At 43.5% G+C, this 15,574-nt stretch overlaps 1 protein-coding gene across 6 annotated transcripts in view; it reads right to left on the bottom strand.

Annotated features, from left to right (window-relative positions):
• The window catches only part of Npas3 (neuronal PAS domain protein 3), an 839,001-nt gene that overhangs the window by 716,811 nt on the left and 106,616 nt on the right, over nt 1-15,574 (bottom strand). For 4 of the 6 annotated variants that reach the window (XM_059279250.1, XM_059279248.1, XM_059279251.1 and 1 more), the window contains exon 2: nt 14,220-14,309. The exons of the other annotated variants lie outside the window; for them this stretch is intronic. In XM_059279250.1, the coding sequence (XP_059135233.1) occupies nt 14,220-14,309 (90 nt within the window). The remainder of the gene's footprint in view (nt 1-14,219; nt 14,310-15,574) is intronic. 6 annotated transcript variants of the gene reach the window in all.

The raw sequence follows: 15,574 nt of genomic DNA, 5'->3' as shown, positions 1-15,574 counted from the left end.
TTGTACCAACAGGTAGCAAAGAAGAAACCTAGGAAAATATACAGAAGTTGAAATTATTTCCTTCAAACACACACTAAAACCAAAAGTTCACTCTCCAACTGCCATAACTATATTACATATAGGAGGAAGATATTTGAACCTGGGTATTAAGATAGCATCCACACTTTTACAGACTTCACAATTTTATCATAAATCTGCTTTATTATATTTATATCTATATACCACCAAGTACATTTTGATCATACTTGGTAAAATACTTTCCCACTAAATTGTTGCCTTCATGCTATGTTAAGAAAAAAAAAAAAAAACAAGCATCAGTTTTCCCCCTGGACTGCCGATGTATCCAGTCAAACATCACATACAATCTCAGGTACAGGAAAAAAAAAAATGCAACCCCGACTTTCCAACTCAGCCTGATCATCTGACCCTCACACCACTTACTATGTCCACGAGTGACGGTGTTGTTTAGACTTTACACTCCTTTCAAACCAAGATCCACTAAGTTAATCCGACAGCGTTCTTGTTCAGCTACCCACTGACATGTACTGCCTGCATGCATGGTCATGTAGGAAGTATGAAATGGGTCCAGGGATACTGAGCTCAGACAGAATCCAAGTGCTTCCCTCAAGTGCCAGGCACAAGGAAGGCAGAATTAGCTGCTCTTCAAAGCCCTCTGATGCTAAGAGCCTACCCAAGTCCCAGAGCAGCATCGCATGCGCCTTCCTACATTGCGAGCCAAATAAGTTGCTGATGATAAGAGGGATAAAAGCAACAACAACCACGTTCAAATAAAAGGGAAAAAAAGAACCAGAAGAAGGGAGATATTAGGTATTAAAGTATAAACATGGAGGGGAAAATAGTAATTTCCTGTGTTGGGGCAAAAAAATATTATTCCCTCTCTGATGTGATCTCATTGCTTTTATGTACTAGGAAAGTCATATCTATCCTGAAAATTATTTTTCTCATTTTAATACACATTCAACATTTTAAGCTAAAAATAAGAAAACACTGATATTTTTTATGTATTAGATACTTAAATGCTGTTTGCTGGTCTGTCAATCAAATGCAGCCAGGAAGGCTACTGACCAGCCTTCATTACCATCACCAGCAGGAAGAAGCAGGTAACAAGACTGAAAACAACGTAATCTACTATGGACAAAAGAGCAAGGTTCACTGCAGGAGCTTGCTTACACAATATTGTCCTAAACCACATCTCAGTGGGTTTAGGGTATGGCTGGCCAAAGGGTCTGTGGGGGAAGTTACTACATGTAAGCTTACCTTTCAACTAATTTTTTCTCTCTGAGTACCTACTTAGGAATGAAAAGCAGTACTTGAGTACCTAGTGTGTGCCAGTTACTGTTCTGATGTTTGTCTTTAGCAGTTCATGAGGTCCCATGGTAAGCCCTAGAAGACTATAAGAAAACAGATAAACTGACAGAGTGTGTTAACATGTTCAAAATGGATCTGAAAATATGGAATAAAATAGGGCTTGCTATGCCACTGTCCCAGCAGAACCTGGACACTCACCTACACACTGTGGTACCCCAACTGCATTCAGCCCCACAGAGAAACAAGGGCTTTCCAAGAGGACTTTCAAAGAGTAAGGGGTGACTGAATGATTTAACCATATTACTCATACACACCCTATTAACATCCAACTCTTCAAAGTAGTGTTATACCTCATCTCTAAGTTTGTGAGCTTCTGGAAGAATAAATATGCATATAAATGATTGAATGCTACATATATGTAAGAGAATAAATGATTTGCTGGGATTTAAACTTGGATTTAATGCTGATTTAACTCTTCCTCCATATTCTTCTTCATCTCATATATCATGAAATCAACTCTGTCTTCAAAATACCTTTCCCAGTCATGGTTTCATATGCTTTTTAATCCTACTTGAGAGGCTGAGACAGACAGATTTCTGAGTTCAAGGCTAGCCTGGTCTACATAATGAGTTGTATGCCAATCAAGTCTGCAGAATGAGATTCTGTCTCAAAAGACAAAAAATAAATAAAAATAGAAATAAATAAACAGTTGGTTCCAGACCAGCCAAAGCTATATAGTAAGACTTTGTCTCCAAAAAAAAAAAAAAATCACAGCCCAAGTTCTTCCCATGGGCTCTACTATACTTGCATGTGACCACTGAAGCTATGACTGGAGCCTCCATCCAGGTCCCCTGCCCTCACCTTCATCCTCTCAGACAAATGCTCAGCTAGCAGATCCTTGTTCATCTACCCATTACACACCAGCTCTTCAATTATGAACACATCAGCAATGCTTCCGTTTGGGGGCCTTCACACAAACGCTCATTGTAACTGGAATGTTTTATTCTGGCTAGCTAAATGCCTGCCTCAGTCATTTCCTTACAGTGGTTGACCAAACGTCATCTTCCTAATGGGGACAACCCATCTATGCTCCAGAAGTCCTAACTTTCCCCTAACTTCTGTTTTTCTTCCACAACACTGACCACTATCTAGCATACTACATTCTCCTTCATTCTTCATGCTTGGTGTTTACTGCCTAGTCCAATGCTGCCTAACGTGCGCACTAACACTACAAGTCTTTGTTCACTGGGGTGTCCCAAACAGTTGTTCCTTGTTATTGAAAGTGCTGGTTAAGAGGCCAGTTTAAGAGAAGAGAGAAACCACTGTGGACAAAATTAGAGAGACTCCACAGGAAAGAAAGGCAAGGAGCTGGTGCCTGAGCTGTGGCTGTGACTTACGGACAGAAACTGAGATGGCCAGTGGAGGCTGGGGAACTGCAAAGGAGACTGAAGCAAGACTGGTAGTGGCTTTGAATCATGAGTGGAGATTACAGACCCCATGAGTGAGAGTGAGGAATGACTCTGAGCGAGGAAGGGAGCGGACAACAACACAGAATGTGGTAACTATGTGTAAGGTGGTCCAGAAAAGAGGGGGATGCTTACGTTCACTAGCATGGAATATTGTAAGGTGGTCCAGAAAAGAGGGGGATGCTTGCGTTCACTAGCATGGAATATTGTAAGGTAGTCCAGAAAGGAGGGGGACACTTGTGTTCACTAGCATGGAATATTGGATACATAGGACCACAGCATTTATTTATCTGGATCAAATAGTAACTTGGAGTCTGCAACAATCTAGGCCTGAAATGGTGCCCTGAATTAAGAAAATGCAAAAAGAAAAGTAGTAGTTCCAAAAGCTCTAAGTAGGACATTTGAGACAACAGAGACAGAAAGATAATTCCAAAAGTGAGTTTGAGTCACTGCAGAAATTAGAACACGAGACTTGTAAGATAGGAGAGGAACTTTCGGGGGATGGTACTGTTGTCTATTTCCAAGGAGTTGTTACACTGTCGTGGAGAAAGCCTTGAATGGGAGATGGGGACAGCCTTCATTGACAGGCCAGGGTTGTCATGCCACAGCCATGGCACCAGGGCTTGTTTAATTTTCTGCAAAATAGATGCAACACATAGTTCACCATGATGCTTTGAGAGTTCATTAAATATGCCCATGGCGGTGGTGGCGCACGCCTTTAATCCCAGCACTCAGGAGGCAGAAGCAGGAGGATCTCTGTGAGTTCAAGGCCAGCCTGGTCTCCAAAGCAAGTTCCAGGAAAGGCGCAAAGCTACACAAAGAAACCCTATCTTGAAAACAAACAAACAAACAAACAAACAAAAAACTTATGGGCTCTTACCTGTGGAGGCTGAGTTAAAGTGAAATGCAAGTAGGAATACAGAGTCCAAAGATAAACCTTGAGTCTGGCAAGAGGCAGCTAAAAGTCTGGGACCCATCTACCTGTGTGTACTCACTGCAATGGGAGAACCCATCTACCTGTGTGTTCTCACTGCAGTGGGATGACCCGTCTATCTGTGTGTACTCACTGCAATGGGAGGACCCATCTACCTGTGTGTTCTCACTGCAGTGGGATGACCCGTCTATCTGTGTGTACTCACTGCAATGGGAGGACCTGTCTACCTGTGTGTACTCACTGCGGTGGAGGACCCGTCTACCTGTGTGTACTCACTGCAATGGGAGGACCCATCTACCTATGTGTTCTCACTGCAATGGGAGGACCCGTCTACCTGTGTGTACTCACTGCAATGGGAGGACCCATCTACCTGTGTACTCACTGCAATGGGAGGACCCATCTACCTGTGAACTCACTGCAATGGGAGGACCCATCTACCTGTGTGTACTCACTGCAATGGGAGGACCTGTCTACTATGTGTACTCACTGCAATGGGAGGACCCATCTACCTGTGTGTACTCACTGCAATGGGAGGACCTGTCTACTATGTGTACTCACTGCAATGGGAGGACCCATCTACCTGTGTGTACTCACTGCAATGGGAGGACCTGTCTACTATGTGTACTCACTGCAATGGGAGGACCCATCTACCTGTGTATACTCACTGCAATGGGAGGACCCATCTACCTGTGTGTACTCACTGCAATGAAAGGCCTTATAGGAGTTCCATCAGCAGAACTACAGTTCCTAGGCAGGTGTGTCTAGCTTCACACACAAAGGACACTGGCTACATGTTCTTTAAAAGACTCATAGTCAACAGGACAGGCCTCCTCCCCTGTAGGGACAGCCTAATGCCTCTTAATAGAGCCTTATCTTTTGCAGATGGTTTTCAATAGACCAGTCCTGAATAGAGAATGATGTGTGTCTGAAGTAAAGCATCATTCTGCTCCAAGGGCCAAGGTGAAAGGCAGCAGAAGGGATTCACATTTTCTCCCCTTTCCCTCCATTCCTCCCTCCCTCCCTATCTCTCCCTTTTCCTTCCCCCATCCCCATCTCTCCCCCCCGCATGTATATACGAATTAATCAGGTTGTACCTTATTATCTGTGTGAACTAGCAAATGGAGTTCTTTGAGCCTTCATGTCCCCTAAGTACAAAATCAGAATGTTGCCTACTTTAAGTAGCACAAGTGGAGCAATTAGGAAAAAGCCTGGAGACCACGGAATATTCAGTTTACATCACACCACTCTCTGTCCTTCCTGCACCAAACTCACCCATCACCACGAATGGAAAACCAGCCAACACGGGCACAAAAGTGGAGAAACATCGCTTCAGTGCTCAGCGTTAACATTCTTTCACCACCGCCAGAAGGATCTCCCTGGCCCCAGTAAACAGGCATGGCCTCAGGGAGTGCCACCTTCAGATGACGTGAACTCAGCCAGAGTCACCACCTCTCTAGGCCCAGGAGCCTCTCCCTCTGAGGGCTACAGGGATCAAGCAAGTGTCTGTGTTCTACAGGTCTCTCCTGAATGGACTCCAATCAAAACGTTCTTGGTGCAAGTGAGCCAGACTTGCCTATTACTTAAAAACCTGCTGGCCATAATTTTAGTTTTCTAGTCCTCTTTCCTGAGGCTTTTCACAAGTGGCATGATACATTTGAAAAAAAAAAAAAAAAAAAACTCAGAATCCGTCATTCCTTCCAACCTCCTCTAAGTTGTTACTAGCTCTAGGCAAGTAGAATTCAAGCAAAAGGAGCAAGCATGCAATATCTCTCTCTCTCTGTCTCTCTGTCTCTCTGTCTCTCTGTCTCTCTGTCTCTCTCTCTCTCTCTCTCTCTCTGTGTGTGTGTGTGTGTGTGTGTGTGTGTGTGTGTGTGTGTGTGTAGTCTAGCTAATGAATTTACTAACTGAATTTTCCAAGGGATCAAGAACACTTGTCTGCTCATTGTCACTGGACGCCACTCCAACACCCCCTTACAAAAGTACAGGGGAACTACCACTGAAAATCACCACTTTCGTGGACATGGATTCAAGACTGAAGTCACCTGGAGAGTTCCTCCAGGGGATGAGAATCTGAGCTGCTGCAGCTGTCCCCCATGTTAACCATCAGGAAGGCCCAGGGAGAGCACGCTGCTTCTCCAGAGCAAAGAGCCTCTGCTATTCTTCCGAATGCATGCTTTCTTCACCAGGACATCCAAATGCCCCAACACACCCGTGACAGGAGGTGCTGGGCCCCGTGGGGCCATGCTAACTCAATTTTGCCCTTAAAACTGTTCTCTTAATGGAGCTGAGAGAGGAAGTAAAGCGAGGAATCATCAAGGAAGGTTGTTGGTGTGCATTCCAGTTCCAAAGCAGGGCAGCATGGGGCTGTGATTCACCAGAGGCATCTCTGACAGGCAATCTCCAGAGAAATGATACTGTGATGAGAGGCTGCATCCAGGGAATGGCTCAAGTAAAGCAGCCACAATTGCTGGCTAGAGAAGCCGGCCTCTCCTCATTGGTAACACGTACAGGCAAGCCAAAAGACTAAGGCCTAGGGAACTTTACGGCTGTGCTGAGGGAGGGAGAGGGAAAACCAGTTCTTAAAACAGAGAGGGTCCACTTGGGGACATAAACCTCAAGCACCCAAAGAACTCTCCACACCATGTACTTCGCAGAGATCTCAGATTTACCCACGGACAACTACCAAAGCAACCTTCTTCACGTGATGGTCTGATCCAAAGTCCTCAGCACCCAGCACCTCTCCTAGAGGTGAACATCTCAACACACAATATGTAGAATTCTCTTTTTCCGTAGCTAGATAACAGTGACACAGAGTTGGCAGCTAAGACAATGGGATCGTGCAGGAGCCCAAACCTGTCCAGTAACTCAACAGCTGCTTCTCCTGCACGTGCCTGTCTGGATCTTAAAAGGATGAGTGTTCCTATAACCTGCCACTCCCTTCTGAGCATTGTTCTTGGCCTCTTACTTGCAGGATTTCCATATTTCAATACTGTACTATCTCTAGATAAAAATAATATTGAGCTGGTAAAGAAGGACTTTTTTTTTCTCCTGCTGAAAATCTTCTCACTTATCAGTTTATCTCTGGTCCTTGCAAAAGGAATTTTAAGTCCCCCCCCCAAAAAAAAAGTGATTAAAGTCCAAAACATAGACACAGGCTACACCAGAAAAGGCAGCTATACCATAGCAGAAAGGAAATCTCAGCCGAAAACAGTTTCCATGTAGAAGTTCACTATATACCCTCTAGCTTCCCCTGCCAACTTGGCTCCAGAAACTTCACAGCTAATCCATCTGTGGATCAATGCACAAGAACATACTCACAAAACCAGGTAAACGCCTACAAAGAGGACGTGTGGGATAAATGCAATGGTACTAAATACAGCGAGGGCTGACTCCAGCTGGTTAGCAGTTGCTATCTTTGAGTATTACAGATACAAATGGCAGTGACGACATTTCTTCTCTTACCTGCTGCAGGACAAAAATACATTGCATCTCTATTTATAAAGAACTATTCCAAGAGGAAAGAGAAAATACGGGGTGGGGGTGGGGGGGGGTAAAGAAACATTCACTAGATGATCGTGGGGCTAGAATCAAGCCAGACCCATTTTCAGCCACCTGCAGTAATGACTAAATGCTGCCACATGAATTTCTGATCACAAAATGAGTAGCTCATAATCACAGAATGAACAAGATTCTCTTTACTCTGATACATGAACTAAGCCCAAAGATTCACAAAAAGATGTGCCTACAACACAGAAAAGGCTGCTGTTATGGTGAACACGACTTATTACAACCATAGTTCACACCTGACTACAAATTCCCTGGATGCAGGCACACTGGTAGAGCTGCCTGTCTCTGAAACTGCCTGTTGGTGATTTTAAATAGGTGACAGGGTCCGTAAGAGGCTTGCTCTAGCTCCATCCCTCCCTTCATGCTATGATCCCTATACTTTCTGTTCTCAAGTGTGTGGGGTTCTGCATCCTGCAGGTGTGTCCCTACGGAATTGTTGTTTAAAATCTAAGTAGCCAGCTCTCTTGTAATGAAAACATACACTCCAGTGAAGGTAATTAATATACCTTCCTTCTAAATCATACTGCCGCGCTTCCCATTTTTCATTCTCTGGCATTCATACACCTTAAATTGTAAGTGGTCTAGGACAGAAAGGTACACATGGGACCCCTCAAGCAGGAGAAGCAGTCAGTTCAGGGGAGGCTCTGAACTGAGCTCATACTGGGAGAATTCTCCATGGTCTTTGCAACCAACACTAGCACAATGGCCCAGCCTTCCTTTCAAAGCATGCTGAATAAGCTGCAAAGCCCCAAGGAGAGGAAGCCATGAATCCCTTCTCTACCTCCTTCCAACCTACCTCCCGTGAAATTCCCCACACTGGGCCAAACTTCTGCCCCTGCACTCTCCCAGGTTTCACAAGGTGACTGTCCTTCAGCCTGATGACTTTGGTCTCCCTTGGTCTCCCTTCATCTTCACCAGCCTCACCCATTTCTACCCTTCCTCTGCCCTCCCATACGGACTTTATGAAATCCGTAATGCGCCACATCTGGAATGCCCGCCTTTCAAATCACCGCCATAGACACCGTGTCTCCCCAAGCCGAGAGCCTTGAAGCACTCTCTCTGCAAAGGTCAGTGTCGGCCATGGAAATTCTAGGGGCGCTCTGAACCAAGTTCATTCTCTATTTCTAACTCGTTTTGATTCTTTGTTATTCTCTGCTTCAAACACAACTGGAATATGTTATCCTAATGTAAGGGGAAAGATCACACAATAACAATGAATCAATCAAGGTAAAGAATTTGCCACCCCTTCAGCACAAGTGACCAACTACCCCCAGCAGCTGCCCGATGAGGCACATACACTTTGTACTCCTTCCCTGGGCTGGCACATGACAGTGACTAACACCCAGACACAACACAGCCATATGACTGTGGGTCCTTTCTTCTCTTCATGGACCCTGTCAATGTCTCCCCATTTCCAGACACAATGTTTCTTGGCCAAGATCAGGCATAACACTATACTGGTTAGAACACCCACGTTGTAGAGTTGCTATTTTGGAGAAGAAAAAGTCACTCCTTTAGATTGGAAAATACAGAGTCCTGGGTGGACAGCTTGGCCAGTAAAGGAATTTACCACCCAAGCCTGGAGACCTGGGTTGCATTCCCAGAGAACCACATGGTGGGAGGAGAGAACTGTCCTTTGACCTGCTCAAGTGCACCATGGCACATGCACCCCATCCCAACACACACTAAGTAGTTGTTTTTCATGCAGAGTTCTGAGGACAGGAGTATTTAACCAGTTGAGGCTGGCTCTGCAGTGAGGAGTGTGGAGAGTAACTCGCCACGGAGAAGACCATCTTTTGAAGCCCTAAGCAGGTCGACAAGTACAACGAACTCCATAAAAGAGGGTTTGGGACAGAACAGAAAGTTAGAAAACAAACTCTCTATTCTGCCAATAACCCTTTTTGCTCTAGGCAGCAGAAGTTTAAGGCAAACACAAACACATTCTCAATCAGGGTTACTCACTGTGAGCTGCACTTCTGAGCCAAGGTCCACTGGACGGGACCTTCTCATTTAACAGGAGTCTTGCAGCGCCTGCCACAATGCACCACATGCCTTCAGGCAGCGTTGGTGATGGCTGGCAGTCCCTGCAGACTCGGTCTTTTCTAAGTGCTGGCGAGATGACTATTCTCCAACACAGTCTACATGATATCCCACTTTACTGCAAATCCCTCAACCACAGGGCCCAACTCTAAGGTGAACTGCCGCTTACCCACTGGAGCTCAGATGACTCATTCCAACTTAGTTCATCTACTTCTATTCCTTTTTTTTTTTCAGTGTTGGAGATCAGATCAGGGCTTTGCACATGCTAGGTATCAATCTGCCACTGAACTACCCCTACACACACACACACACAGGCACACACACACACATACACACACACACACACAGACACACACATACTTGAGTGTATGTCTACATATATATGTGTAGTGTATGTGGGTGCATGTTTGTATGTGTGCACATGTGTGCACAAGAACAAATGCACTTATGCACACAGAGACCAGAGGTGGACATCTGATATTCTTCTCTATTGCTCTCCACCTTGTTTTTGGAGACATGGTTTCTCCCTTGACCTAGAGATCATTGGTTGGCTAGACTGACTGGCCAGTGAGCTCCAGGGACCCATCTGTCCTCACCTCCTCCCACCCCAGCATGGGGTTACATGCACACGCCATCACATCACACCGTGTTCTTTATATGGGTGCTGGTTAGGGTTAGGCCCTCATGCTTAAGTAGCAGATGCATTATGGACTGAACCATCTCCTCATCCCCACCCTTCCATTTTCTGTAACAGGATCAAGCTGTACAGTTCAAGCTAGCCTGCAATGCCTGATCTTCCTGCCTTAGTTTCCCTAGTGATGGAAGGGCAAGTGTGTACCACCATGTCTGCCTCAAATAATCTTGATACGTAAAGGCTTATTACTACAATGCCATCTCCTGTGAATGATTGTTTGATAAGTCAAACATTTTCCTGTTCTCATCTGAAAATAAAACTTGGCCCTGTGAGATGGCTCAGCAGGTGGAGGCCCTTGCCACCATGCCTGATGGCCTCAATTGGATCCTTGAGACCCACATGATGGAAGATGAGATACAGCTGCCATAAGTTGTCATTCTCTGACTTTCACATGTGCTGTGGCATGCTCCCCCAACACATGAAATAAATAAATTTAATATAATATAAATTTTTACATATCTTTTTAATTTTTACTTTACTTTAAAAAATTTTGAATTTATTTGCTTTTTAAGAAATTCATAGCCAGGTGGTGGTGGCGCACACCTTTAATCCCAGCACTCGGGAGGCAGAGGCAGGCGGATCTCTGTGAGTTTGAGGCCAGCCTGGTCTCCAAAGCGAGTTCCAGGGAAGGCGCAAAGCTACACAGAGAAACCCTGTGTCGAAACCACCCCCCAAAAAAAAGAAATTCATAAAATATATTTTACCATGTTCTTTGTCTCCCAACTCCTCCCAGGTCAATAAAAACTTGCTATTTTCCCTTTTCTGATTTTCTATATTGCTTTTACTTTTTACATTTTAAAGATGGAAAAACCCCACAATTGTCTTAATTTTGAAAAAACACAGGCACATACCAATCAAATCCAGTAATTTTATAAATGAATTTTGCTAAAATTAAGGTATATTATTATAATCCACTAAAGCAGTTAAAACTAGTAAGTCTTTTCAATAATAAATAGAACTGTAGAAGCAGTTAATCACAGGCTTTATATCTATATTTGCTTAATCTTTTAATATTATTGAAACCGTCTAGCCATTTGAAAAACCCCAAGTAAAATATAAACACAATAGAAAGTCCCAATCATCACAAAGCCACAGATGAACCCCGAAAGGGTTTCCGAGGAATACCACGCTGGCAAAGGCTGAGCAATGACCTGTGGAGGGTACGATATGCAGCATTTTCCAGTTTGTGTGCTGCAAGTACGCTCTCCAATTCCACCTGTCTAACATGAGGTCATCCATCACATGGAAAGAGGTGGATGCAAGTGGACCCACCTGATTGGCTGCTGCACACCCCTGGATATGATAGACAGATATGGCAGCCTCTTCCTGCCTGAGGCCTTTCCAATCTATTGTACCTTGGATATATAACAATACAAACCCATATGTTCTATTCACATTTATCTACCTGGCCCTGGATAACAGCATTTTTTGCTCTTTGGGGGATGTGAAATGCAGTAGGAAAAGCGTTTTCCCTTGTGACCCACTCAGCATATACATGTGCAGTTGAATCAACACACACACACAGGATAGAAGCAAAACCTAAACAAATAAACACTCGCTAACTTACAACACACGAAAATGTTCTCTTCTCTCTCACCTTATCACTAAATTAGACTCATACCTCCTATTTGGGCTGTGACCCAGAGTTAAAAAAAAAAAAAAAAAAAACATTTCAAAACATTTCAGCAGCACAGACTACTAGCTCATGGAAGAGGGGATTCTATACCATTTTCCCAAGCCATTACTATGCCTGGCAGTAATTATGAAGATCCCAGCAGGCAAAGGAATTTTCCCAGATATCCAAGAACTATGGTTGCTAAATGATGCCTCAAAGCAAGTGGATTCATGCCATCAAATCAGGATGGCTAACACTTGACGCTAAAAGCTAGACAGTCCTTCCAAGACAGCTACTCCTTCACCAGAACTGACAACGGGCTCTTTAAAAACTTGTCTTTCCTCACCACTAAGGAAAAGTTCAGCCCACTGCTCATCAAGGTTTTGTGTCCTTGTTTGCCTAGGAAGCAGATCTGAGTGATCACCATTTCCCCCTTTCCTGGTACCATTCCCTAGCTGCCCTGAAAGATGCCATGGTTCCTTCCAAACATCTAAAGAGCAGAGCTATGTAAATACTGTTAGTAAAGAGATCGAACAGACGTAGTCTCTATAACATACATTGACGCCAGCTTCCATAAGAGCCAGAGACGCTAAAGAGGTGAGGCCAACCCTCCGGAAAATAAGATCTGAATGCAGTCACTTTCCCCATCAGCACACTTACAAGCAGCACGTTCTCTACAGGTGCTGTGGAATGCACACTACAGTTACCAGACAATGCAGTTAAGCATCCTCACTAAAACACACACCCCCATTAATCATCTCGGTGACAGTGCTCCAGTTGAACATCATGGGGATTTCCTCCCCTTCTTCATCATTTATTTGCCAATATTTCCTTGTTATGAATATCCCCCAAGTGACTATCCTCAGCCGTCACAGCTGTGCTGCCTACTGTGTCTCCCTCGGCTGCAAATAACACTGACTCCTAAAACAACAACAACAAGGAAAATCCCCTGCGATGATTCCTATGGCGAAAGGAGCGGCCTCACCAGAAACCAAATCACTCATGGCCCACGGTGCTCCTCACTAACTGACCAGCCTCAGCCTTTAAGCAGATGGTGATTTCAGACAAGTAAAGCTGCCTTAATTACAAATGAACAATAGCTGACTGCTGGTAGCCATTATTTGAAGGGTCAACAATCAATTGCTGCTTTAGTATGTCCTTGAAGGACTGCTTCCTATACAACAAAAGGCTTCTTCAAAGTGTCCACACACCACAAGAAAACCACGCATCACCAACAAATTACAGAAACCTAGCCACGAGTCTCAAAAAATTTGTGAGGGAGAAAACACGGAAAATAATATTTCACTGTGGTTACACTGATTCAGGTGACCAAAAGAACAGGGCTACCAATCAAGAAATAAAGCCAGAGATGAACCGTGGTAAATATGCACCCATGCAGTCATTACCAAGCACTGTTAGAAGCCACAAAGGCACGGAACCGTCTCGGCTTCTTCTAGGACCATATCCGTGTCAGTTCCCAGCCTTCGCAGCCACCAGTATTTCCGGATTGTCTTAAAAATGGACATCGTGAAAGAAGATGCTCCACCATCAGGTAGAGGAACGAATGAGAGCAAAGTTCACCAGCTTGTACTCAGAATTTTTAGGGAGGGGGTTTTATTCTTTCCAAAAAAAAAGTACAAAGACAAAATCACACCACCAGATACCTGCAAATCACATCAGGACTAACGCCTTCTGAGCAATCATGTTAACATTACATTTTCTACGGGGAAATGTGATGTTAATCTCTCTTCCCCCACTATTCCATAACTGTTTTGAAAAGCATATATTTTTATTCTTTTTCAGAAGACTCCAACTGGACCATTTGGGGCGGGGGGAGGGGGGGCACAAAACACAACTTCCTTCTTAGCAAAAGCAGCAGAAATCAAACACTGATGTTTTAAAATGCCACTTCCTCCCCAGAGCAGCTTGTTTACCACAGCAATAGCAACAATACCTCATCACCCACAGTGTGGATGCTGTTAAGTAATGGACAGAGCAAAAGGCAGCAAAGACAGAGGACTCAGCTTCAATTTAACTGTCCTGTAAGGTACATAGTAATTAGCTGCAAAGCTCTGAAATCTTAGCTAGCATGTTAAGTCTGCTACATGACAGTATAATTTGACTTCTTAAAGGATTATGCAAATTACAACTCATCATTCCATTACAGGATTGAAAAAAAGTGACAGCTAATTTATACATAACACACCTTTCAAATCCCTAAGATGCGTAGCACCTGTGCGATGTATTTTGCCGAGATTTTCTTGCACATAAGTACTTGTTTATTGCAATATAAAAAGGCTTACCTAAGAGCTTCAATACAACTACTTTAAAAAAATAACCTTTTAGACCACAATTTCAAAATAATAGACTTTTTTTTTTTCTTTTCTTTTTCCCCTCTTAATTTCAGAGGTAAATTTTTTGTTTTCATTTTGTTCTGTTTGCTTTGGCTCTCCCCCCGCCCCAAATCAATTCGATAAAAATAAGGTTTCAACAGAAATATAGTATTTGAATAGCTGGCAACCACAAGCACTGATGCACGAGCCAGAAGGCAGACTCACAAAGATTTCAACATACTTCTGGTAGGTAGATTCACAGTAGATTCCGTCATATCTGTAGATTTTCCTACATTCTGATTGGTTGGGCAGGGGATGCTGCGCAGTTATTCTGTAGAGGCATCAAAAACAGATAGACATGACTAGAGATTCTCTACAGGCAGGCGGAATGCAGGGTAACAAGTGTGCTCAAATGGAACCATTTTGCTCTTTCCCCTGTGGGCTCTCCTTAGGACTGTAACGTGCCTAACACCGCGGCCTATGAACTCCCACTTCAGAGAGCTCTGTCAGAGACAAGCCTTTCAGTTCTTCATGGGGACAATTTTACCTTTAATCTCAGAGTCATAAAAGCAGAAGAAAAGCAGGACATAGGTCTAATGCTCAATTCGCTCTACAGCCCCCATGATTACTTTCTAAAGGAAATGTTAAAAAAAAAAATAAAAAACAAATGTCATTAGTGTTTTCGTTACAGGACTGTCGTTAATCCAATCATGCATTACGAGAGGAGGCAACTGTAAATTAGCTATAAAACCATAGTTGGGTTAATATGTTGTTCAGCTTTATTCAATTTATATGGCGTTTGTACACTGTTGGCTTCTAAAGGGATGTAATACAGCTTAAGGAACTGAACCCAATTAGGATTGAAAAGAGAAGCAAGGCCATCGGGGGCCAGGGTTAGACCTTAACAGGCACCTGAGATGAGCTGATTACAGGGGCTCAGGCTTCGCGGCCGTTAAGGCAAAAGGGGGGAGAAGCTTACACTGTTTTCTTTGTATCACTTAAGCATATAAATTCATTAGAGACCCCCGGCTTTCTATAGACATAAAAATGCTGAAAGGCATTTTCTGACCATTTCCTCCTGTTGAAAAATTTCTTCATTCAGGGGGAAAAGCACATAAGAAGCCTATCTTGTTTTATTTTAGTGGGAAGTCATGGAATTTAATCAATACAAAATATCAGTAACAGCACCAAGCAGTTTGCTCTAATAACTCTAATAGAAAGTAACAGAATATCTAATCTCCAAGACTAACACACACACACACACACACACACACACACACACACACACACACACACAATCCCCTTCAGGAGTAATTAAATCATGCAGTGCATCCCTATATTGTAAAACTCAGACGACTCTTTTCTAATTTCTGTGTGTTTCTAATGTCATTAAGTTTACTTAATATTTCATAAAGTCCCATATACCTGGGGACAGCACTTTATAAAAAGTTAAGTTCTATTTTGGAGCTGTATTTATATGCTTTCCTCAGATATTATTTAACATATTCTCTGTGTTATAATCAGTCTGGCCCCAAATCTCTTATTAAATTTAGTCGGCCAACAGTTCTATTTATAATTAATCATTTGCCCCTTGTT

The sequence above is a fragment of the Peromyscus eremicus genome, chromosome 14, assembly GCF_949786415.1.
Source record: "Peromyscus eremicus chromosome 14, PerEre_H2_v1, whole genome shotgun sequence".
NCBI lineage: Eukaryota > Metazoa > Chordata > Mammalia > Rodentia > Cricetidae > Peromyscus > Peromyscus eremicus.
Note: the sequence above shows the minus strand (reverse complement) of the source record. Positions and strands in the feature narration are given on the sequence as shown.